This window comes from Haemorhous mexicanus, chromosome 5, assembly GCF_027477595.1.
Source record: "Haemorhous mexicanus isolate bHaeMex1 chromosome 5, bHaeMex1.pri, whole genome shotgun sequence".
NCBI classification, from domain to species: Eukaryota; Metazoa; Chordata; class Aves; order Passeriformes; family Fringillidae; genus Haemorhous; species Haemorhous mexicanus.
The window spans coordinates 13,858,785-13,885,792 of NC_082345.1; the positions used below are offsets into that span (position 1 = coordinate 13,858,785).

At 40.4% G+C, this 27,008-nt stretch overlaps 1 protein-coding gene across 1 annotated transcript in view; it reads right to left on the reverse strand.

Annotated features, from left to right (window-relative positions):
• The window catches only part of TMEM178B (transmembrane protein 178B), a 213,430-nt gene that overhangs the window by 151,790 nt on the left and 34,632 nt on the right, over positions 1 to 27,008 (reverse strand). The window contains exon 2 of the mRNA XM_059845939.1: positions 4,278 to 4,391. Within this exon, the coding sequence (XP_059701922.1) occupies positions 4,278 to 4,391 (114 nt within the window). The remainder of the gene's footprint in view (positions 1 to 4,277; positions 4,392 to 27,008) is intronic.

The window sequence follows — 27,008 nt, forward strand, 5'->3', positions numbered from 1 at the left end:
CACAAGAATCCAGTTGAAATGCTTATTCTGTCACCTGATGTCCTGGATTGCCAAGCAAATTGTATTCTATTTGCCATCTGTATGGCAGTTGTCTTCTGTTAAGTGGGCAGTTTTCCTTATCTCTTCCACAACCAATCCTTCCTCCAGGGGGACATCTGCTGATAACAGGCCATTGAATGTCACTGCATGACGGATAAGAACTATGGCATCCCATTGGGAGATGCTCCGCCCAGAGGGAAGAGCCAAGCATTCCTAACTGGATATAATCTGGAGATTCTGGAATACCAACATGGCTTCTCCACTGGAATTCCCAGTGGAACAGCTGCTTCTTCCACGGGATCTTCAGAGGAAGATTCCGCCCTTCTACAGGATCACTGCTCCAACAGAACCACACCTGAAAATCCAGGAGGACTCCAGCCACAATTCCAATTGGACTGCTACCAACACCCTAACCCACAGGGTGTCAGGTTGTATTCTGACCCTGTCAGGGTTGTTTTGGTCTACTGCATTATTTTATCTTTTTATTTTCTTCCCTAATAAAGAACTGTTATTCCTGCTCCCATATTTTTGCCTGCAAGCCCCTTAATTTCAAATTTATAACAATTTGGAGGGAGGGGGTTTACATTTTTCCATTTCAGGGGCGGCTCCTGCCTTCCTTAGCAGACACCTGTCTTTCCAAATTAAGACACCTGAAAACCCTTCTCACCCTTCCCAATGCCTGCACCACATTCTACAGCTCAAACCCCTGCCATAAGCACATTCCCATGTTTTGTGAACACATATGTAGCATAATGAAAGGGAACCCACAGGAAGAGCATAAAACCTATGGAACAATTTGTGAATAAATATAGACCTGCTCACATTTTCTTGGCTTTCTGCAATAATACACCTCAATTTCGAAGACCATCAATGATACTGGTCTTGTTTTTCAGAAAACACAACTATGGATCAGGTTTTGTGCTCAAGACCAGGGTCAAAGTGTGACAAGATAAATGCCTACTAGTGACTCAGTCATATCACTAATTTAGCGTCTTCCATAAAGACAGTTACTCATGCTCAGAGTTGTCGGACACAGCTTTCCTCTGCTTCTTTCTTCCCCTCTCAGCTCATATAGAGACTTGTTTTGTCTAATTAGATCAACTTTTATCTCCTGACAGGCAAGAGCTGACAATACTACAATCGTCTTTCCCTCTATCCGTTTAACCAGAGATAGTTGAGAGGAAGTGATTGCAGCAAAGACAAGTCCTATTTCAGCAGCTCATACTGCCATAGGCAATCAATTTGGAGCAAAGGTTCCATCTTGAAAATGTCAAACAGAATGAAAAAAAGATAAAATCAAAAATGGTGAAGTCAGCTCCAACCATTCCTCTAGGACCAACTGTTCTCTCAGGTTCTTCCAGCACAGCTAACAGCACAGCTAGAGTAGAGGAGGAGTATCTGCTTTGTGTGCTGAATGGCACCAAGGGGTCCTCAGGCTCAAATTAATTGTCCCTTTACCCACTCCTGCAATTCAAGAGAAACTGCTGGAGCATCAGTTCTGCCCACTAGTCCAAAAAAAGCAATTTGCAGTCCATGGTGGGAGCCCTCTCTCCTCTGATCCCCAGCCCACTGAACATGCAAAACAATGGATTTCTTTCACAGGCACCACAGTTGGCTGTCCATACACAAGAGGAAAATATATGACTCAAACACAAATACAGCAAATGGTAACAGTGGCTTCAGCCTGGAAGAAGCAATTTTGTTTACTAGGGTGTCCAAATATTCTTTCACCTTTCCAGTTCCTCTGAAGTTCTCCAAGATGCCATTTTGCCCTCATGTTTCTTCAGAAAATACTTTTTTTACTCCCTATCTCATGTTACAGATCTGAAAAACAACCCATGACAAGGAAAAGATAGCCAGGCCTGGGCCCTGCTTTTTTTGCTGTTTGTCACAACACTCACTGATATGAACAGGAAAATACTCAGAGGAAAATAATGGCCAGGTTGACTTGGAAATATCAGACTGACCAGTGTTGAGATAAAGTAGCTGTGTCCTGGATGAAAGTAGTCCAGATTCATAGAGCAGGATCAGCTGCTACAGCAGGGGGTAAAATCACAGGGACTTTCTGTAGAGACTTATCCTACTCGGTCTACTGCAACGCAAAGGGAGAAAAATCCCCTCAACCAAACCACAATTTGGGAGATTGGTATTGGCCTTTTCTTTTAAAACAGGTTACTTTTTCCTGTTTTAAAAGTCATATATATTCAGTTCATATATAGTCATATAGATTCAGTTCATTCTTAAATGCAGTGATCTCCAGAACCACCAGTGGGATTACCCCGTATATCAAAGCACTCTGTTGCACCAACTGCTCAGGACAAGAGCGCTTCAACAAAGTATCTCTCTACTCCTCTGCCTTCAGATAGGTAGATGCAGACATCAGTTCTATCTGCATCTCTCCACACTTCTCTGACTCTGAAACTTCTCTTGCCTGAAACTGGCAAGAAAATTTGGTTCAGAAATATGAGGTACACTCAATGTTCCCTCTACAGGAAAGAGACAAGCAGCCTCACCCTGAGAGTGCTTCAGACCATACCAGATACATAAATATGTGAGCAGTGTCTAGATTGCACCTTTGGAGACTGACAAATGCCCTACCAACACTCAACGCTCAGGAACTTGCTGGTCCTACCGAAGGATGCACACAGCCTAAGATGACCAGGTGTACAACCCTTTATTTGATCCACTGCGGAGATAAAGATTAATTTTAGAAAATAATTTTTGAACAATGAGATTCCCAGCAGATGGTTGCAGAAAAGTCATTGTTACTCATAACAGTGGCAAAACCACACATACACAAAGCATAAACCAAAGCCCCTTCCTACTGCCCTATGGGCCCCAACAGATGATGTCATGGGTCATGGGCACTCTTTTTTTGCCCATAGATGACCACTGTTACATTTTATATCAATGTGAAACTAACACCAGCAGAGAAGACAGGTGGTAGGAAAAAACCTGAAGTGAACTGAACCTTCTGATCTTCTGATTTCAGGGACAAATTAGCACAACACAGTATTTTGCAAGACCAGCCTCTTCCAATCTGCATAGAGGCAAAGGTTCAATTACTCCTTTTTTTTTTTTTTTTGCCATTTCAAAATAAAAATAGGTATTTATCCACATAGACACATTTAAAAAAAAAAAAAAAAAAAAAAAACACAGGCATTTAGCAAGACCCTCTAGAATGTTCTTAAGTCTCACCAGAGTGTACCAGGAAGGCCTACAAGCATCAGTGAATCTCACCCATGCAGGAAAAAAAATTATAGCATTGCACCTTCTCCTCCTCTGAGCTTAAAATGACCCTCTCAAAGCAAGAGCCACACAAGGGAGGAGTAAAACATACTGAAAGCCATGGGAACACCAGAGGTCTGGCACAGTTCTCAACTGACAGAGTAGAAGCTCAGTATCACCTTTCAAGGTTCTCAACCAGAACCAGTATTGCCTCAACCACTGCCACCTTCAAGGAGATTTAACTGCTTCCACCAAAACAGAGCTGCTCAGGACATTCATCAGCCCCCAAGACTATGTAGTAACAAGAACAGTCACAGTGGTATCCTTTCTTGTGAAATTCTACCTCATGCATTTTATCAGTGAGAACCCTTTTCCATCTCCAAGATGAGAAAGAGACAAGATTTAAGGTCAGCCAAGATTTAAGGACATCCCAAGGCAATTCCATCCCTGTCAGATCTTGTCACTTCAGCAAGCGTTACAAGTTGGTGACCACTGGCTACAATTATCACTGAGGGCTAAGCTCCTTTCTAGTGCCTTAAAGGGTGCAGCAATTCTCTTTCAAGATCTTCAAAAGAGAGTGATGCCACACTCACACAGGAGCTGCTGGCAGTGTGACATATTCTACAATAAAAGCCAGCAATGAATTCTCCTGGAAGCAGGAAACTCAGCAGCAATGGCATGAGAATGTGCTCACGTACAGAGCATTCCACTGAATTAAAAAATAGGGCATTGATTTTGTTATTCATTTTTGTATTTAACTCAGTATTAATCTCTGCATACAAATGCCTTTTCCCCACTGCCGCATTCTCATGCCTCAGCAGAATTTCCAGTCAGCAGCAGAAACAGAGATGTAGGTCCTAAGAACAAATCGATACGTCTGCTACAAAGACAAACTGGATGTGAGATGAGGGCTCTGAGTGGGCTGTCACTCAAAGCCTCTGCTCTCATTTACCAGGGAGCACCTCCCGCCTGCACATGAGGAGAAGGTGAGGAAAGGCAGCAACACTTACGCAAGGCGTGCCACTCATCCTGGCGGATTGTCTTGGTGATGTTGTACGTAAGGTTCTTGGGGATGGTGGCTGAGGAGTAGTGGTACTTGATGTATGAGCACCGCTCAATTGCTCCTGGGAAAGGCAAAATGCAGAAAAGTGTGGTTAAATGAATGTAACATGTCCTGCCAGCTACAGGCCAGATGGGTTTGACAACCAAAAGCAAAGCCTAGAAGCAAAGCAATCCCTACCATCCCTGCTCACTGTGACAACAAGCACACACTCTGGCCCATGACATGTAAGCTCAGAGCCAAACTTATGATGCTGGAAGTTTATCTTTCACACATTCCAGGGACCTTCCAAACTGGCCCTGGAGTAGCTGCCAATGCCTGCTTTCACCATGAGATATCTGTGTGGCAAATTCTTCCCTGAACTGTGAGCTGGCAACTGCCATGCAGTTAACATATAGTAGCTATAAATTCATGTCTTAGCTTTCTGTGCAGTCATGGTCATGAATCAATGCACATACTTCAGGAAATACACAAAGCAAACACCTTTGATCTTCCCTTAAGTAAAAAGCAACACAGAAAAATTATACATATTCTTGGGATCTCTAGCTGGTCAGAGTGACCCCGAGATACGTTAGAAAGTCTCTTTTCCCAGCCCGGCTCTCGAAGAAGGAGTCAGAGCTCTTTAGTTCTCGGTCTCAAGGTTGTTTATTGTATCTTACCTACAAAATTTTTTCTCCTGACCCCGAGGGCAGGCACTCTGCCTGCCCTCAGGGTGGTATCTTTTTATACTAAAAACTACGTGTACAATATTGACAATTACTTTCCAATACCTATCACCTATGTTAGACAGTGAGCTTCTATTCTAAACCAATCTACAAGTGCCAACATCACAGCAGAAGATGGAGGTTAAGAAGAAGAAGGAGAAAGGCTGAACATGCCCAGATTCCTCCATCTTGTCCCCTGAACCTCCATGCTAAAAACCCCAAAAAAATCTATTTTTCACCCCGTGATAAATTCACTTTCATTCTCCTTAAACTGTTGTGGCTTGCAGATCTTCATATAAGGTTGGTAATTTCCTCCACAGGTCATAATCAAAACCACAAGTGTCTTGGGCTCTGTGTCAGGCTCTCTGAGCCCCCTGGCAGGGGTCTTGGCAGTCCAGGACAGCCAGAGGGATGTCCTGAATTCCAACGCATATAGGTAGTGAACAATTTCCTAACTCCTTCCACCCCACAGCAGGGGAACACATGACTGGCTACACTGTCTCCTGAAGGTACCTAGACACTTTTACAGCAGGTTCAGAGACAGAATTCATTGGCATCTCTGAACAATGAGGCTCAGATGGCAGTATCAGTGGTTGAAATGGGCAAATTTTTTTCCCTCTGTATTTTCTGAATTTCACCTATGTTCCATGGGAAAAAGCACCATATGCTGTTTCTGATGTCTTCTGGTCACATCATTACATCTCCTTTTACAAATACACTTTCCTTCCTGTACAATAATTGTCCCTCCAGGATCTGATCTCCTGGCATCTCTCTGCATAGTTAGCGTCCTTAGAAGAAAGAGTCTGGTGTAGTCTGATGCTTTCCATGAATTATAGCCTAGCCAAATTTCACATCTGATCAGACACCTGTAACTGTGTAACTGTTCTTGTATTGATGAAAGCCAGTCAGGTTTCCTACACTGCTTTTGCCAGCATTCTCAGCTAACACTGGCTTTATTAGACCTTCTCACTAAGCTGTCAAAGCTCATGGAAGTCATTTTCCCACTAACATAATGTTATTTTGGCTCAGGCCTTTGATAACTAAATAGGTATCCTTAATGGGGTTGGCCACGCTGTTTGTTGCTAGCTACCACTAGTCAGAGAAGCAGCTATGCTGGAAATGCTTTTATGTATTAAAAATACATCAGGACAAGCACTCAATAGAATAAATTAAATGAAGCAATGAATTATATAAATAATAAAGAGCGTTATACACAAGGAAGCAGGTAGAAGACTTTTACTGCCAGCCTGAACTAAAAAGGCAGACCCATTAGCCTTATATTGACAGTTCCACAGGGTAAAAAATGCTTTTAAACCACTACAAATACAGGTTTCTACTAGGGGTTGTAAAATACTACTTGGCATGAACTTAGATTATGACCATGAATTCACAGCATGAAGAAAACCCATTAAACAAGTTATTAATTACATCACAGTCTACCAGCATCTTTCAGAGTTGGTGCAGTATAAACATTTGAGGTCCTCATTGTTTGCTTCTTTTAAGTATTCTTCACATTCTGCCTTTGACAGCAATTAGATTAGACAAAGCCAAATATTATAGGGGGAAAAGGCAAAATATTTACATATGTATCCGCCTGCCCTGACAGCGTGATGGGCTTCTGTGTGAGTCTGCACCATCTGGGCACCAAATGTACGCCCAGAATTAAAGTTTCAAACTAAGAATAGTATTTAAATAAAAAGACAGCTAGTGTGCAAAGAGCTTTAAAAAATTCCCCAAATCACCACTTTGCCTTCTTATAGGTTTTCCTATCCCCTTTTTCTAGGTTGCTTTTATAGATTAGAAGCATCAACAAGAAAATAACAAATGTTTATTTGTCAGAAATTAATCTTTAAGTTATCAGATAGCTGCCCAAACAAGAGATTTATATAGAATAGTAGAAAGAGACACAGAGCCAAGATACAAAATAAAAGCTTACACAAGGAAGGGAGAACAACTCCAGTTTTATTTGCAACTTTTCTGGAACCAAAAAGACTAATTTCTAGTAAGGTCCATCAGATTTCTAATTCTGCAAAGACTTCTGGTGGTAATGCAGCAAGCTGTTCAATATCACTTTTATCACCAAAGTCTAAAGCAGAAAGAGATTACTGGCTGAATTCAGGTCATCACTTGACCATATCCATAATTTGGGGCTTATTCTTCCTTCCCCGTGGCTCTAATGAGACTTAAACACACAAAAATAGCTTTGGGACCACTATCAACCAGAGTGGGCAAATAGGGCATGGTACAGCACTTGGCATGGCTGTTCACAGAGGGCACTGAAGACCTGCCAGATCCGCCAGGGAGCAATGGTGTCCACTCAGCAGAAGAAGGCAGCATCTTACTGGGAAACTCAAGATTTCCATGGCCCAAAATGACAATGCTTGTGATTGCTTGCCATTTAAGCATGACCCACATATTTAAACCCACTCTCACGAGCGTAGAAGAATGACTATGCTGAGTCAATGCAACTACATCAGCATATATCTAACTAGAGGTGACAGTCAGCTTTTGAACTTAAGAAAAAGGCCTCCAATTGCCTGGACCTAGAAATAAAAATTAGGAGAAGGGTGAGTTTATAAGCAGTGATGATTTCTTACTTCTGATGTTTCCCTAGTTGTTCCACACAGAAGAGAACAATGTTCAAGATGCCCAAAGATCCAAGTCCTGGAGGTCCCTATGAGAGCAAAAGCATCAAGAGCAGCAAGAATCAAAACTACTGCTCTGCTGGAAAGCCTTCTCAAAAAAAGGCTACAAAAACTTTACCTTTAGAAAAATTACTAGCTATGCTCACTCCAGTCTTTGAAATCGGAAGAAAAGTAAGCTTTCCCTTCCATACCCTCAATAGGGAAACTGCAACTGATGGAGAATTTCCAGCCTTCAGCACAAACTTAGACCAACTGCAACTGCAGCTTTGCTCTGCACTTTGCTCCAGTAACTGGGAACAGTATTAATAGAGCAAAGCAGTGAGTGGGGGGTTTTTTAGCTATGAGCTATAGCAAGAGTTATAGCTGGCCACAAGAAACACAAAAAAACACCACAAAGCTGCTCCAGGGACAGATGTAGTATATCCTATATTTCTCTGACCAAAGGGAAATGCTTGCTGAAAATCCTAAAGAAAAGTAGCTGACATCTTCCAATAGTGCTAAGAAAAGGATCATCAGAAGGATGCAAATAGAACCACGCAGAGCAAACCTCTGCCATACCATCACAAGCACAGATTCTCAGGGGATTCAGCAGCTGCTAACTGTGGCTGGCAACCCCCTGTTCCTGCAAAGGTCAGATGACAAACAAATTGGAGATAAGGAAACCAGAGATATCTTCATCCTGAGCAGCTAAGTATTCACAGCATCAAGCATGCACCTCCTCTTACTGACTCACTCAGCTGGTCAGTTTCCCTCTCATATCTGCTGATCATTGCTCCATACTATCACCTTAGAGCATAATACTTCCTCTTCTCTCCATTATAAGAAAAACTTTTAACCCAGGCCACAGGACAAATACCACCTGAAAACACCAATGTTTTTCTATTCAATTTTCAGAACTTAACCAACTAACATCCTGATGTTAGTTCAGCTGCTAAGGAGAAACTCAGCCTACCACTGTATTACTGGAGCTGTAAACACCATCCCAGTAGAGGCCTCAAACTGTTTGGTAATGCAGCGAGTGACTGAACCATAATCCCACTCTAAACAGAAGAGACTAGAGATCAATTAAGGTCAAAGTGCTGGTGTCCAGACTGTATTGTCTAGAAGGTCAACAGAAAACATTTTCAGAACTTTTGGGCCAGTATTTCTTCATCACCATTGTGCCCCCACCACTCCCTTAAATATAATATCTAAACTCTTTCAAACTGCCTCAAGGAACAGTTTTTACCATGGTTAATTTCAAAAATAGAATGGAAATTCAAAATGCCACTAAGGTATTGGTTATTTCTGTTGTAAATGGTGGATCTCAGAAGCACCCAGAGGCATTTGCCCTGGTCAGTTTGACTTCTGCAAATGTTGCCAAGTTTCATTAATTTACAGTGTCAGTGTGATTGTATGGTTTAGTATTCTGCATAATACAGACCAACCCATCTGAGAGCTGGTAACAGAAAGCAGTCCTTGACATTGCCTTTCATCAAACTGGTAACCTGTGAGAGCAGTTGGGTGACAGTAACATCACGTCAGATTAAACCCAAGATGGCACAGAGTTACTTGCATGGGTTATCTGAGTACTCCCTCTCCTGTCTTGAGGACTAGAATATTTCTCACTTCCCCCCTGCCTCAGCTCTCAGGGCTGCAGATTGTGGGACCATCCTTAAAGGTTCAACTACAGATTAACCCAATGCCAGTGAATAAATTACTTTCAGTAGCTAGAGGACTTCCAGATAGAGATAATTCCTCCCACACTAAGATTCTTTGCAGCAGTCCCTGGGTTAGAGCAATCAGGAAACTGAGATGCAGGGAGCCAGCAGCTCACTCACTCTGGATGAGCTATGGTGTAGCCATTCCAGACTCCATAAGTTAGGACCGAGAGTCACCTTGCATTCTGTAACGCGCAGAGATCTGAACCAGGGGGTACCCATTCTTCTCTTACAGTATGCATATTGGTTTCTAAGAAGGATCCAGCTGTAAAACTATTATTTGTTTTGCTACATTTCCTGTCAAATCTTTGGATATTATGAGCTTCCCTGGAAAGACTGGTGTGGATATTCTGAGCCTTTGCTACCCCCCAGGCAGCTTTTCCTTCTTCTGTGTTGCAGATACCCCTGGATGAACTGTTTTGAACCAAAAAACTCCACAAAATGCACCTTTTGTTCTAGTTCTAATTTTCACAAATCTATTTGAGAATTACTACACAAACATTTCCTAGCAAAAAAAAATCTTAGCCTCTGGCTTGCAAACTGCACTCACTACATATATTTGCTCTTCATTATGAGAAACTGCCTTCAGTATGAAAGATTGCCTTAATTCCATGGTTTGGTTACTGGTCCCTCATTGGGTGACTATCTCCAGAGCAAACAAAGAGATGTAGATTGGCCATTTAGCCTCGAAGTGTTTCACATTATCTTCAGAAAACCTGTAGAGCAGAGGAAGTTCACAGTGGATTACTTTTCTTAGCATAACATTTCAGTTAGGTTTCCAGAGGCTACAATCATAGTTAGGACAATGATTTGGTGACAAAAAGCAATTCCATGTGGCATATGTATCTACTATTTTCTTCAAAGCCTTCTCTCGCCTGGAATCTCACATTGTTTATTTGTGTTAGCATTTTTGCATTCTTCAAACTAGCACTGGCAATTCAGGCTGGTGCCATTTCAGAATTTTCGCCCTCAGATGTATGTGTTGCCCTCAGTTACTTTAATCATTCCTTATGAGTCATCAAAACTCATCTGGAGGTACCTTAATATAGGCAAGACTTGCAGCTTTAGCATGAATTAACTGGTCAAATTAAAACCTGGAGGAGGATAGAAGGAGAAATTCTACTTTGACCAGCTGCTATGACATAACTGCAATCAGAGATTGCAATCAGATTGCAATCATGCAATCAGATACTAGTTAATGAACTCTGGATGACTTTTTAAAGTAAATCAGATACTTATTAGAAAATATTGCAACATCTTTAACAGGATTATTTTGTTACTTCTGGAGTAATACTAACCATGAAAGTACTGGTTACATATTTTTTTCCAGATCTATAAATAGATTCATACCAAAAATGTAGGAACACTATCTTCTGCATTAACTGCAGAATTATTTATGTTAAAAGTGCTCTCTAGATGTCAACCAGCCCAATGCCCTGCTCAAAAGAGGCACAACTTCAAAGTTAAAATCAGATCCAAAGATAGTTCATGTTGCTCAGGGCCTTGTCCAATCAAGTTTTAAATGCCTCCAAGAATGGAGATGAACATCCTTGAGCACCTATTCCAATGTCTGAACACCCTTATTACCTAATCAGAAATTCCCTGGGTGTCACATTAATATTTCAAATAATAGAATACCTCAGAGTAAAGGGCTAAAAATCTAGGAAGAATATGCAAGAATCACCACCTTAATCAACATGTTTGGTGAATATTCATTAACTTATATGCATAAATAGAAGCCAGTGTTCTAATTAATGAAGCTCAACATAGCTTTTCAGTTGCAGCATGGGCCAAACTATTAGAACAAGAGATGTTTCTTCCTAAGTGGCTCTGGCATCATCCTGCACTGAGGTTCAGCTTGATCTGCCAGTAGGACTTGTTGCTACTTGTCCTAGATAAAGTGAAACAACTCCTGGTGCTCACTGCTGCTTGCTGTGAGCTGTCAAGGAATTGGGCTGATGCCTCCCCTCAGCTGATGAGCTGAGTTTCTGTCTGTTGGGTTTAGGACTCAGTTGTTAGTCCCTAGCTGCCTCCCCTGCATGCGGATAGAGGTGCACAGTCAGGTTCTACTCACCTTCTGGATATCTGAGTAAAATCAAAGAGGGATCTGAGCCAGTGCCCTTTCCCATTCGCAGACAGACCCAAGGGTCACATACTTGGGACTCCTGGGAGAGACAATGAACATGTCTATGGGAACACATGACATGGATCAGGAGAGCACTTTTGGAAATGACCACCTGATCGTTCTGGTTACTGTGCTTTGGTTCAGAACACACTGTGCTGAGAGATGATGCCCATTAGATTCTTCACAAATAAAGTTAAATCAGAAGATGTGCTAATGGAAGTTAAACTAATTGTACAAGAGCAGAGCCAATTTGAAGTAACATCCCATCCTTGAAAACACAAGGTGAATATTAGGTCCTAAGCACAAATTGTCTCTTTTATATTCAATCCCACCATATCACAAAAAGGAAAAAAACTGACCAAAATTTCAGGTCACCAGAAAAGTTTTGTACAGCTGCAAGACTGTATTAATCTGTAACTTATTTTGACGCCTTTAAAGAATAATTTTAAAACTGTATTTCAATTGAAAGTCGGAAAAACATACTCTGAAAATTTTACAACATTTTTCTACATTTCATGGATTTTTTTCAACTGAAACCACCAGCAGCATTAAATTTTCACAAGTGGTTCTGTCCCCTTGCATGTTTTTTGCTTCAGAAACAATTATCCAAGTGAAAATAAAAAAATTCCTAACTGTATTTAAGTGTAACTATAAATGTACTTACAAGCACATGACACAGCTATAGACTCCCTCCTCTGGGGTAAAATGCAGAAAGTCTGCAGCCTGTTAGGCTGCCAGTGGCTATTCGGTGGATATTTCAATATACAATCTTATTTAAACTTGCTTTTTTTTATGTAGATGCCTTTACTGACCACCAAAAAATGCAACAAACACAGAACTTCAGGAAAACATACACAGAAGATTGCAGCCTCCTCTGTTTTACCTGAAGGAAAAGCTTGCCTGTATCCACTGAGTTGAGCGCAACTGAAAGGATGAGACATAAAATAAATATTTTGTCCACAAAATGGCACGTATCCAGAAAATACATTAACAGAATGAACAGCTTAAAGATTTTCACTAGGAAAGAGAGCAAACATTTTTTTCAGAGTGAGAAGCAGAACCGTGATGCTCTTTTTTCCTTCTATTTTTCTTCTACAGCTCATCTCACTTAACTTCCAAATAAAGACTCTCTCAGAGCCTCTAGCTTAGTCAAACTTGTTAGGCAATGCTCATCTGGTAAAGCAGTCTTGCAAAAATTTAGCAAGGGGGGATGGTTGAAAGGATCCACCATACTGTACTCTCCATACAGAAATGGGGTAATAGACAACAGCATGCCTTTCCCACTTACCAGGTCATGTGGCAAGCTCTGCCAGCTCCCTTTCACTACTGACCCACTAGATCTCTAGAGATATAGAAAAAATCAGATCCAGTGCACACATGAAAAGGAAGCCATCCCTGAAGATAATCAATCTCCAGACACACAACAGCTTTGTTGTGCGTGGGCTTTATGAGACCAGATTCCACAGAGCAACTTGCACAGATTTCAGACAGTTACACCTACATTTCAACTTCTGATTCCACACCAAAATGTCTACGTTTTCTTTTTAACCACTGTATGAGCAAAGACAGAGGTGCAGAAGACATGTGCACATGTACTGAGCAGACAGCAACATTTTCAGAGTAAATGAAAAATAAAGAGCTCGAGCAGTTTTGCCAGGCCTGTTCCTCACATGCTCTCTGGATAGCCCAGCAAATAGCAGCTTGCTTAAAGCCACCAGCTGGCAGAAGATAAATATTCCACCCATGATAAGAAAAGAATCCAAGTATGAGACCAAAAGCTGAATTTGCATTGGAAAGTGATGAGCTCACACTTTCTCTCCAGAGACCAAGGAAAGGGGGCTGGCAAGGAAGCAGGACCAAGAGGAGGGTTATGAAACACTTTTTTACTTCAGCTATTAATAACAATCTCCAAGCCACAGGGCACTTGAGAGGAAGAAGGCATCTCCTTGCTTCTATTCATCTTTTTGTCCACCTATTTGCTTTGGGCTGGCCACAGGGGAGAAGGAAGCAGAGCACAAATGAAAAGTTAAGGAGGTTAAAAGGACTGAAAAATATTTGCTCCCACATGTTTGGAGGCAGAAATTAAATGATCAATAAAAAGTCAGTGAGACAGCAATTACCAGTAAAAACTCACTGATGACCCAATAGCTCATGGAACAAAGCAATAACTCAGCACTGCTGTCAAGCCAAAGAAAAAGCACAGCAAAGGCTATTCCATGGACAGGTTTCTTCTATATCAATGTACACCCTATAATTCTCATAGTAAGATGCTCCCATGGAGCTTGATGTTTCATCAACTAGCTTCAAAGACTTTTTCAAATGGATGTCTAAGAAGCAGGGTCCCAGATGGCCAAGAAGAAAATAAGGGTGGATCCACTGATATCACTCATCCTGCTGAGTATCTGTGATCACATGCAGTGAAGTCTGAGGTGCCTATCTCTCTGCCTTGGAAAGCTCTTTTGCATGCTGCTTTGCAATGTAGATGTGGCTTTCTAGACACATTCAGTCCCCTTCTTAAAGTGAGAGGAATAGAAGCTCTTCTCTGTATCTCCTGTTAGTTTACAGCAAGCACCACAAATAACTGAGCTGGAGAAAGCATTTAGCTTTCTTGTAGCACTTCAACCTCATGTTTAAACAGCAGAAATCACAACATGACACAAACATTCAGATGCTTGCATGCAACATTGAGGAAATAAGGCTGAGACCTAACCCAGACAAATCTCCCAGAAGAGCCCACTTACAGGGGATCTTATGCTTGCATACAGAAGTCTCTTAAAATAAAAAAAATCCCCCCCCCACCAAAAAAAAAAAAAAGGACTTATATGAGCTATGCAACATCTTTGTGATATCATTTTCATGTAGGTTTTGTCCTGCAACTAAGTGGGGGGGGGGTGGCAGGCAGAGTTTCACAACTTTACTAGAACATAATAAGTTGTGATGAAGAGAAATGAGAAGGAAGAATAAAGTTTGTGGCAGAAGTCATACAGTAGGGATTTATAGAATTAAACTAAGGAGACATTTTTTTTCCCTTTTAGTCAAAAAGCATTTTGCTTATGAGTTGAAATTAAGATGCATTTTTCTAACTCACATGTTACATATAAAGGTGATTTGGCTTGCCTTAAATTTGGGAAGCGCAACCCTGCTAGCATTGATCCCATTTTGCACATTTTAAATTAAAGGTAACTAGGAGAAACCACAGCATTTGAAATTATCTCAGTTCCAAAAGCAGTAATACCAGCAGACAACTAGCCTATTAAACAGATAAGTGAGGAAGAAATCCAACATCAGCTTTGCAACTAGGTTGGGCTTTTTCCCCTATGAGCAGACTACAGCATGGATAGACCAGAAAGACACCCTGCTATTCCTATAAACCCATAAACTGTTCTCTCTACATCCTGTGCTGATGAGACAGACTATCTCCATCCATCAAGGACTCTGTTGAGACTAAAACTGTGCAAACAGAAGACTTTCAACATATTCTCTCTTTGGTAGGAAGATACTATTTTAAATACATCCTTATACTCTAGATTCTCTAAGATTAATAATTTTTTTTATGCTGTCCCTATTCTAGTAATTTCAAGAAAAAAATTAGGGTACTGTGATTGGAATAAAGATATTTTCAAGACATCACTTAATACATAAAGTATTTCTGAGACAAAGATCCCCTACAGTTATTAAATCTAAGTGCAGAGTAAAGCTAACAGATGAGATCATCCCTAAGTGAGCAGCATTTCTCCCAGCAAGTCCATAATGTCTCTTGCCTCAAACTCTACCAACTGAATAACTACTTGTATCATGTAGTCTGATGACAAAAACTACAAAAAACTATCTTGAAATAAACATTGAGATTTTTTTCCTGGTGAGTAGAGACCATTAAATTATACAGGCATTTATACAATGTCTCTCTGAAGTGAGGAACAGCTCCATGTTTGGCTATGCTCTTTCCCTGTGAAGTCATTCCTTGGATTGTCCTTGTTCAAATTATTAACTTGTGAGCTGCCATGACTAAATTGCAAAGAAGCTCCATCTTCCTTTGTAAAGGAGTACACATTCAGAGGGACAAAAGACTGCACAGCTCACTGCCCTTCCCTCACAAGGCTGTTTGCTGCACTATTGTAACTGGACTTACTGTTGTACATGAGGGCTTCAATCAAACAAAGGCCTTGAGAAATTCAGCATTATGTAGATATTTAAAAGGTGTCCTTGAATAGTCAAACAAACTGAAAGACAACTAGAAGGAAAAGAAAAGGAAGATAAAGATAGTGATAAGAAGATGAGACAACTGTACTGTGAAATCCAAGATGAGCAAAAGCACAATTTGGTCATTCTAAAGCCTATAAACCACAGATATTGTTAATCTCTCCACAGCTGTCTGGAATCATAAGTGGTTTCTCCTGCCAGAAGGAAATTATTCTTGAAGAAGTATTTGAAATAGGAAAAGTTGGTGGATGTAATCAAAAAATATTTTTCCAATTGACTGGACTGTGCCCTTACTTATCCAGTGATGAGTTTTGCAATACCATTATATGCCCTTGTGTACAGAAGGCTTGGGCATTGAGCACCTCTCTGCAAACATTACAGCAATTCATTTCTGGTGCATCAAGGTCTTGCTGCACTCAAAAGTACTTCAGTCAACAACTTTGGGCTAGAATCTCAACATCTCTGCAGACACTCTGTACCAAACAACAACACATTTCTCAGCAGATAAAAATACTGGAAGGATAAATGCCCTTCCAAGAGGATAGAGGGAATCAGAAACTGAGAAGGGACCAACTTCTCTCCAGTCCAAACCTTCCCTTTGCTTATCCCCAGTACACATCTGGAAGGATCAGAGTATGCCAATAGCTTCAGCTATGGGATTGTTAGCAGTGAGATGACCTGTTGCCAGCATGATCTTGAAAAAGGAATTAAGTTATTCTAGTCAAGTAGCAAAGGTATTTAGTATCCAAGCACTTGAGTTAAGAGTCATTGTATTATTTCTCATAAGACATGCATGTGATGCACTTTAATGCAGAAATTAAAAATAGCAGAAGCCAGCCCAACTTATGGAACAGGGCAGCAGAACAGAGTTGGGAAAACCCCTATAGATCTAAAAGCATCTATTTCCCACGCCAAATAAAGTTAGATTGTTATAAAATCATGCGACCCTAGCTTAGACCCAGTGCTGGTGAATATTTAAATGTATTAAGGTGTGGGATGAGAATTTCTCATCCCATCTACTGCTGGGTCAGCAAATATTGGAATTTGCTTTGGGAGGGTATTGTGACATCATGTTCCCTTGCCTGTAACATCCTCTCATCTTCCAATAAATGTCATCTATCACTTCTTGCATCTTCCCACCTGAAATGTCAAATCAAATCAGAGGCTTACAGGATGAAGATCTCCGACTCACTGCAATGTAAGATGTTCCGACCAGGACAAGCCGGACTAAATATTTCTGCTGCCTGTCAAGAAAGTTACATAGAAGGAAAGACACAATTTGAAGCGCACTGAGTGGCATTAGATAATAGAACCCCATGGATGGCAGCAATAAGCATTGTCTGAAAGGTGAGCACCGCACATCTGAACACCTTTGTCACCATCCAATGCATCCCACCATCCCTGTGCCTGAAAGGGCAGCAGAATCCCACTGGGGTTTATAGCCTGAAGTGTTATTCAGCCCTTTACAACTCAAGAAGCTCCTTTATGATCCTCATCCTGACAGAGGAGGAGGCAACAATATCCCAGAAGACCCACCAGAAGACCCATCAGCATACATGGGACCAAAGAAGAGCTCTCTTCCAAGCACCACTTGGAAGGTGCAGAACAGGCCTTTAACATCACACTGGTGAAATTCAGATTCAGAGAGAAGGGGTTATGGAAACAGGCATTTATTCAGACACTGCCAGCTCAGGATTGACTTTTTTACTCTATACTCCTAGTCTGAACTTTAATAAAGGCTTGTGTCTCAGTAGCCTATGATAACACCCAATTCACTGTACGCTCCCCTCACTGAATTCACTGTACAATTACAGCAAACAGAATCTGTGCCCTGAAAGACTTTCACTGATCCTGTTTAGCACTTCCCCTGCTCATATAGATAATTTTGTATTTATGTGAAGATAAGAATTGAACTGCAAGGCTGGGTTTTAAAAATTAAAAACTCCATGATTCAGCATCCTATGTGCTTCTGGACACATTTTTATCTGTATGATTAATTCTAAACCCAGGTTTTATTATATGTGTTGTATTCTATGAATGCTTCACTTCCTATTTTAGTTACTACTCTAAAACTACCTTGCACAGTCTATTTCTCTAAAATATCTGAAACTATTTAATAAAAGACAGTATTGCTGCCCAACTTCAATTTATGTATTATTCTCTTCCCAAAAGAGTATGAGGCTTCAGTTAATTAAGTACAGGATGAGGTGAAGGAGATCCAGGATGATTCTAAACATGCCTTCACTGGATCATCAGCCCCACTGATGAAAAGGATGGAGACAACATGCCAACCTAACAGAAAATATATTAACTGGAAAATATCCAAACCTTTAAGAAAATATGCCATTAGCTCAATATTCTTATCTCCTGGGGTTCTGCTATATCAGGTTTAATTACTGCAATTGTGACAAAATCATAGTAAGGAGATATAGCTGCAAGCTGATCTTGCCCAGAGATTCCACCCACCAGACTAAGAGGCAAATGCAGCCGCAGGAAGACACAGCAGTACAAGCTCAGTGAGTTGTGCATAGAAATAATTTGATGAAACTGATTTGCAAGTACAGCCTACCTTAAAGAGAACAAGATATTAAGATGGCATGCACAAGGCTGAGATTCAGGAGGCACTCCCAGGACCAGGAGACTTAGGAAGGAGAAGGAAATGCCCATCTCATACTGCAGTAGAAATACAGTTAGGGTGCACAAGTGCCAGACTCACTGGCAGCACAGTCAATACCCCAAACTGAACACCCAAGTCTGCCGCTGGACATAACTGGAATCACCTAAAGATGACACTTGTGTCCTCCTCAGGCAACTGACCAGCCTGTTCATGCCTAGAGAAAAGAACAGCCAAGTTTAGATGGTTAACAGAAGGGGTTACAGAGTTTATGCTGGTAGCTACACAAGTGGGCAACAAGCATAAAACAAAGGACAAAGGAGCTAGCAGCACAGAGCTCTAAAAGGAGTGAGAAATAAAACAGCCCAAAAAAATAACCCAATTTCTGAAATTGATGCCATTATCATATATGTTTGTATCACACATTTGCAAATGCAGTAGATTTTACACTTTAAGGATTAAACAGCCTTTCTGAATATAGCCACAGCAGATGCAGGATATGTGGAGAACCAGTCTTAGTACATGGACACAGTTCAAGTGAAATACTCCAATCCTGGAATATCAGTAAGTGAACAGCTTTCAAACGCGCAGGAATGCAACTTCATCCACACAAAAGAAGCCTTTGCCAGGAGCACACACAAAGGCAAGACTGGATCTTGACACTTCATAATGGACTAAAGAAAAGCTACTTGGGAAATACAGAATCATAGAATAGGTTGGGTTGGAAAGGACCCTAAAGACCACCCAGTTCTAACCCCCTTGCCACAGTCAGGGACACCTTTCACTAGGATCAAGTTGCTCAAAGCCACATCCAACCTGTCTTCAAACTCATCTATTTCCAGAGCTTTAATATTTTTCTGAGATTTAATAAACATCTTTCCAAAATGAGAGCAAGTGGTCTAGAATTGTAGAGAATGGCAGAAAACAAATTTCCGGCTATTATTTTCCCATTCCAGCAAAAATCTTTCCTACTGGAAAATAACCAAGTTATCCTAAGAAATGAAAAATAACAGTATTCATCTGTTACTCTACAGACTTTCAACTATGGAATAAAAGATTTCACTATGAAATTGCATGACAATAACTTACTTTAAAGAAGGATATTAAGTACTCTTGACATATAGACCATGGTATTTAAGAACACTTAGGTTGTCTTTAAAAGGAGGGAGCAAAAGAAAATACCTTGTTTCTCTGTTTAGATTTCCTACAGGCTTGGTGGCATTTATTGTAATCCAGCAGTGCTGTGACAATGACTAGGAACTTCAGTCTTCGACCAGGTTCCCATGAGTCCAAGCACTGTGTGATTGTGAAACTAATAGTGTTCCAGACCCAATTTATTCACCATTTGATGAAAAATTCTAGTGCTTCTGCAATATCACACCATAAGCTGATTTTGTACTGGGGTAGAGAGATGTACTTAAACAATAAAAAAAAATAACAGCTAGAAATACTACTAATATTCAAAATCCAAGAAAAGACACAGTGGAATGATATAATGATGCTCAAACTGTACACCTCACCCACAAGAATTGTTACTTAAGATCAGGCCTGCAATTTTATTATTCATATTATACCATGGCAAAAAACAGAGTCTGAAATAGTCCTAGTTGTTTAAAAGGCTCAAAATCTTGTACTCCAAAAGGAAGTAAAAACATGTATACTCTTGAGGTCCCACAAGGAAGTAGGACATGTAAGCTGCACATTGCCTCTGTGGCAACCTTTAAGCCTCAACTCATGCTCCTCTGATTTTGCCTAATTAGGATAATTTAAGCCTGAGGCTTTGATCATTCTGGAGCCTGATTCCATGCCATGAAGTACAAAAACAGTAAAGAGGTTTACTTCAAACAGTTGCGCATGACCCGTGGCAATAATACAACACTTGAATCACTTCAGCACTGGACAGCTCTGCAACGTCTCCAAATATGCTGACCTGGACAGGAAGCTGATCATGATTTCCCCTCAGCTATTACTCCTAATCCTGTAAAGTGAATCTGAGAAATACAATGTGCACAGTAGTTGAAGGATGCCAGTCTCACTTCTAACAGGAGAAAAGCAGACTCATATCACCACAGATACTCCTACTAGGATAATATTTATGAGGAGATTTTAAAATAATTTTTAAGCTATGCTAGATATAGTCAGTTATTTATCTCTTCCTGGAGGATGCTGGTGCCTGCTGGAACCTCAGCCCAGAGTTATAAAGGACAGGGATAATCACTCAAGTGCCTTGTTGGAAATGGGTACCATCATACCTGCAGCACTGTGCACGCTTGCAGCTGTGCTGCATCAGGGATGCAGTCAGGCATTATTAACTGCATTGCTCTGCCATATCACTAAAAAGCTTGATGGAAGGTTCTGACAGAATCTATCATTAGACTTAGGGCTATGGTGCTCCTATCAGACAGAAGAAAAGTGGAAGCACTGTCCTGCCAGAGTCCATAACGTGCCTTGGCAAGCGGGCCCAGACTCCCGTGTCATGAATTACCTGGTTGGAAGAACTGCAGCTTGCTTCAATATTAAATAAAAATATCCCTTTCATTGGTTTAACCTTTGGTCCCTTAACTCTGAATTTCACCTCTCTGAACTACAAACAACAATCACAACTCATGAGTATTTGGGGAGGGACAGTAGCTTCACCCTATTCCAGAAAAGGAAGAGTGAACTGCACTATTTAGCATGAACCCACACCAGATGATAATGAAATGAATTAGCAATAAAAATTTATTTCATGTATAAAAACCTTTTAAAAGAGAAATAAGCCAGGCTCCAAATTATCATTAAAATTAACTTCCATTGATGCTCTGCCAGTGCTGCTGAACTAATGTTCTTTGCAGAAGCCGAGTGGATTGATGATTGAGTGGTATCAATTAACATGAACTGTTGTGTTAGTTGCTTCATCTGGAGATCAAAGCATTTTGTTTAGGAGAAAAGAAAAATGCAGCACCATTAAGGTTTTTCCCTTCTGCATTACTCTCCATTTCCAATACCTAGTGTCTGGCACAATTAGCATTCTTTCCCAAGCATAACTCTCTGTATTTAAGTAACCATCAACCATAAAGTCAAAACAAAAATTACATCTTCTGGGGATTAAAGTTCTAAATAGAATGGTTCATAGACCACAGGCAACTGAAAACTCAGTTGTGGGCTAGCTTTGTACTACAAAGCTAGCCCACAACTGAGTATGGCTGAGTGATGTTCAGGTGACTGGACGCAGCTTGTGCTGGTTTCTCTCCCAGTGGCTCCCTGGCAAAATGACAAATCTCTGTTCAAGGTGGCTGCCTGTTTTTTCATACATTTCCAAGCAACCCTACTGAGTCTCTCAGCCCTCTTCCTTGTCAAATATCAATCTGAGAGTGTGATGCTTATATTTTTTTCAGCTTATAAACCATTTTGTTGATCCACGCCAGTGAGCTGCAACTGTAGGCATCTAAGCAGTAAGCAAGTTGTGACAATAGAGAAGAAGCATCAAGAAGGGGGAAATAACATGTTGAAAAAATTCTGACTGCCCCAGAAACTCACACACATTCTGTCAGGTCACTCAAAACACTCCCAATCAGCAGTCTAGACTGGAGCAGATGTCTGGGGAACAGTTTGGGGAACAAACTATTTTGCCTTTTGTGATTTGTGCCTAGTCATCATCTGAGTGTTTTGCCTTTGACCCAGGCAGGGTAGGAGAAGTACACAGGCTCTGTCTGAAGGCTTGGCCTCACCAGATTTTATCTGTACCAAGTGCAAGTCCCACAGTAGTCTACCTGGATCTCAAAGCAGGCAAATTCACTACAACACACTCCAAATGTGGGATGCTAGCAAACACACCTCTGAAAGCCACAGGAAACAGATTCATGAGATTTGTTAATATTAACACCTATATTAGCAACAAGAGTTGTGCCTGAAAGGAATGGACAATTGAAGACCTAAAGTACATCCACTGCTTCTCTTTGCTCTTTGGAGGCAAAGAAGGATCTACTTCAGAAGCTGTAGCCAAACATGACTTCACTTGGCTCTAGCACACTGTCCCTGCTAAATCCCAAAATACCCTGTAGAGACAAATAACAGCAGGTAGGCAAAGGAGCTAAGGAACTGCAAAGGCCACATTCTCCTCTCAGTTTTGAGATGAGGTGGAAAGTCAATGAAAAAAACCTCATGCTAGTGGCAAGAGCTGCAACGAAGAATCACATCAGTAGAGCCAGACTATCAGCTGTGAGAAGGCAGAGATTAAGACTGAAGCCAAACCTAAAAAAAACCTCAAAGGTGCAGTCCAACATTTTGTGGAGTCACCCAAGAAAAAAGGGCCTAAATAGGGCCTAAATTTTACTTCTTCATATGTATCTTAAGATGTTTGGGGCTGGGATTATACCTAGCAGTTGCTTGCAATAGCAGAAGACTACACTGATTCAGCAGCTCTCCCTCGTCCTGCACAGAGGTGTCAGGAGAAGACAGTAAAATTATCTGTATTTCATGGATGGGAACAGGGAAAAAACACAAGACTAATTAAATATTTTAACTCTCCTCTCTAAGTTCTGCCACTATGACCTCACTACATTATTTGAAGTACTCTCTACTCAGCTAACATTTTTATTAAGAATAAACAACCTCTAGCCTCCATTCCACTTTAACCACCATTACCCACCCATAAGACTTGCTCGGCACAGCCATTGAAAGTCCTCTAAACAGCATCAGAACTATGCTGCCTTGTGCAGCAGACCAGCAGGGAATACTTTAATTAGTGTTTTCTTCTGAAGCATAAAAAAATATTCTGAAATTTGTTTGCCTGGTAACAAACTGTATCTTTCTAACTGTAACACTATTGGAGAAGTGAAACTGATTCCTGCTTCATGTACTTTCCTTAGTTTAATTTTTTAGTTGCTTTGTTTTACAGATTTCCTTCTATCATGATGACAGCTACAAAAAATATTGCAAAAGCAATGGAGAAGGGAATGCTGACATTAAGGGAAATGAAGTTTTCACTTGCCTTGCTAAAAAAAGCTACTCAAAATGGGTGTGAACAACCCCAGCAGAAAAAGAAAGCCTATAAATTACTTTATTTCTCCAAATTTCTATTGTCTCCTTCACAGGGTCACTTGGTTCATTGGCTCTGAACTCAGAGTGAAGCAGAGGTCACTTCTACCTCTCAAAGCAGGTATTGCTCACACACACACATACACAGCAGCACCAGAAGCCTTTACATGGGTCAGGTTCTGAAGCCACTGCCTTGCCAAGCTGGCATCCAGTCACCAGCAATTACAGAGACAATTAAAGACACATTTTCCTGCTATGCAATGAAGTGCATCCCAATAACATTCTTGTGTACTTATTAAAATGTTTTCCACTGGAAGATCTCCAGAATGAGAAATATTCATTAATCACCACAAAACTACACGAAAACTACATCAAATAGGTGATCACAGTCAGAGTTAAAGGCCATTCTATATTAAGTCAACTTCATGCTGCTCTGTTGACACACAGCCAACTTGCTGTGAGCCATTCCAGCCCCAGAATTACCTTTCTTGCAAGAAAACACTTTGACCAACAGCACCCCTGCATTTGTCAATCATCCCAAAAGCTTTGGCTGAGAGAAGCAAGGGCCAGTCCAGGCATCCATGAACTGATAATCCTCAACTACCTTAGCAGCAGAGCCAGACCATGGATTGTCAGGACAAGTGACCTTCAGGCACCTCTAAGGAAAGCTCATTGGCCAGGGGGAAGAAGGAAGGGTACAGCCAGATCCCACATTTTCCCACAGGCCATGCGATCACAGACTTACAGGTCAGCTAGTTGAGTCACCCACACCTAGGAAAGGATGACAGAAGCCTTTGCCATGGCAGCAGGCAGCTCTCACTGCCCACAGCTGACACAAAAGGTTCTCAGTGAACAGCCCAGAGCATAAGACTTGGCTGGAGTTAAGAGAACCCCAGAACACACACTCAAGGGGTAGTCCATATTGAAATAAGGTTTTTGATGTGATTTTTGAAATAAAGGTAAGATTTTTCCTGAAAAATCATCCTAGCAGAGAATCCAGTACACTGTGTTACAAGCAAACCACTTGATACTAATATAGCTTATTTTTGTTCCAGAACAGGAACAAGCAATTCTATTGGGAAAGCTGGAGTTGAAATAAGAAAACTCAGACACCAACATTTCTTACAATTAGAGAAATTTGTAACACATTAATAGGCTGTTTGAATTTTATTATCCATGTAGAGGAAAAGACTTGAAACACAGTTTACAGAGAATTTGTACTGCAGAGTACTGCTGTGTCTGATGCTCAAAAAGAACATAGAAGTTTGGATACTTTCATTTGTATACATGAGTATTTGTACATATGCATGTTTTAATTAAGCCTTATTAATGTACTTAGTTTATTTTCTCTCTATAATTATACAGTTATGCAGAAAAACATTCAAAAGCCTTGATGACTCAGGAGTTTGACAGCAAGATATGAACTGCCAAATTTAGTCAACAGTACAAATTCAGCTACCCAGCTTAAGTCACTAATCTGGAGCAGACAGTCATTTAAATACAACTCTGACAAGTTTTATCCTTTTCTCTTTGTTAATTGTCTGCTAACAGGCTGCAAATAAAAATCTGAAATTTATTCATTATTCCAAATGATTCATAAATGTATTCCCTGACTAACCCTCAGCCTACAAATATCTTTAGCTATGCCTGTCACAACTAAGTAAACAATTTGCAATTCATGGTGTAACTTATGTAATGAATTTCTTCACCTTATGTAACCAGCTTGAACAGTTTAAAGAGCTGACAAACACAGCATACATTTTTAATTGCACACTCCCAGTTAACAGTTGGGTTGTTAGAGGAATCACCCTCCCAGGAAACATACAGTGCCACGTGATTTAGGTTGCAAATACCAAATCTTTTGCTTGAGAACATGCTTTGAAACTCACTTTGTCTGCCCACATCAAAAGAAGTAGGCAAGTTCAAGCTATAAATGCTTTTCCACTTATGCTGTTGTAGTAGTAGTACAAAAAAAGCTTCCAATTTAAGCATGATCTTTTTAAAAATTCATAAAATGACAATTTATTCCATCTTCACCAGTACTACTAGATTTGGAAAATGGACATTTATTAGGAAGCTACTGTATTCTTCCTAATACCATCAAGTGTGCCCAGAAGCCCTGCATCAAGGGTTGGGGTCACACTAACACTGGCCTTGTGCTCCTCTGCTCTCTTCCCAATGCTGCACTTCACTTCAGGAGTTAAAAACTAAATATATGAAACTACACTGCAGAAGATTGCTTTAAAGCAGTTCCTCAAACAAATTAAAAGCTTCAGGCAGCCTGAGTTTACCATTTGTCTCAGAATCCAATTCCACAGTTTATCACCAGGCTCAATGCTCTTGTACTGAATTAAAATTTTACATTTCAGTTCATTATTAACCATTTTTTTCTGTATGTTTCTCCAAACTTTGCTCTTACTAGAGCCACAGAGAATGTGATGATCAGGAGATCTTCCCCCCCATTTTTTGTGCCAAGGTTCAAGCCAGATTTCAATACTATTAACAGGGTACTTAGAACCCTTTAAATTGTGTGTAAAGTCAGGAGAAGCAAGGTGTCTTTAATGGGGCTACTACTGAACATGAATAAAGCTCTGAAATCTAGCCCTGATTTAGCTTTGAAAAAAAAAAAAAAAAACTAACTCCTAAGCCAATCATCCCAGTGTCCCAGTTTTCAATGTTCTTTGATTTCCCCCAGTATTACTCTGATAGAAATGTGAAATATTTCTGTACTGCCAGGCAATAGCTATCAACAATTCTGGAGTACTCTGATGCTTTGCCCCACTTATAACACACTTTAAAATCATGCCAGTTTAATATCTCTTCTCACACAGGTTACAACTCTTCTTTTTCACTAAAAGGAACTATTCCTAGACAGGACTCTGCCCAACAGCAACAAAAGCTTTACAAGAGCCAAGGCATCAAACAGCAAGGCCCCTCCATGAGGGCGTTGGCACCACATCTGTGAAATACTTCTTGACAATGAGCATAAGGCAGCGGTGAATTGGATCCCAGGACAGTGGCCTTAAATTAAAAAATCACTTTTCATAACCAAATAATCCAAGTCCTCCATGTTGTTTGGGGTTTTTTTTTATTTTTGCCAACTTTCATTACGGTACTTGTACAAAAACGTTACTAAAAATTTATTATTATTTTATTATATTACTAAACATTTATTATTACTAAAATAATAAAAATTTCAATATAACAATTAGAAAATAATTTCATTATGACAACTTTAAAGATTTGAAAGACGTCACTAAAATTTAAGGGAAGAAAGGCCAAAAAAATGAGCCTACCTTGACCTACCAAAAAAACCCTATCTAAAAAGTCTGGTACTACCTTTCCACAACTATGTTCTCATTTTTCAGACAGCTCTCACACCTGGGACTCCGTCTGTCCTCAAGATTTTCTTTTACCAATGGTAACATGTTCCTGATGACTTACCCTGGAGGTAGAAACGGCCCTGTGTACTCCCCCCATCAACACACACACACACACTTGTATTTCTTTCCTTCCTGCCCATGTTCCACTGCTATTTTAGTCTATTCTTCTGTCTAGACAAATTTTACAACTATTCGTATTACTGGGCTTTCCTAATAAAAATACCCCTGTGCAATCTGCCATCCCTGTGCCACTTAAGATGAATGTAAACACAAAAAATAAAGCTGAAAAGG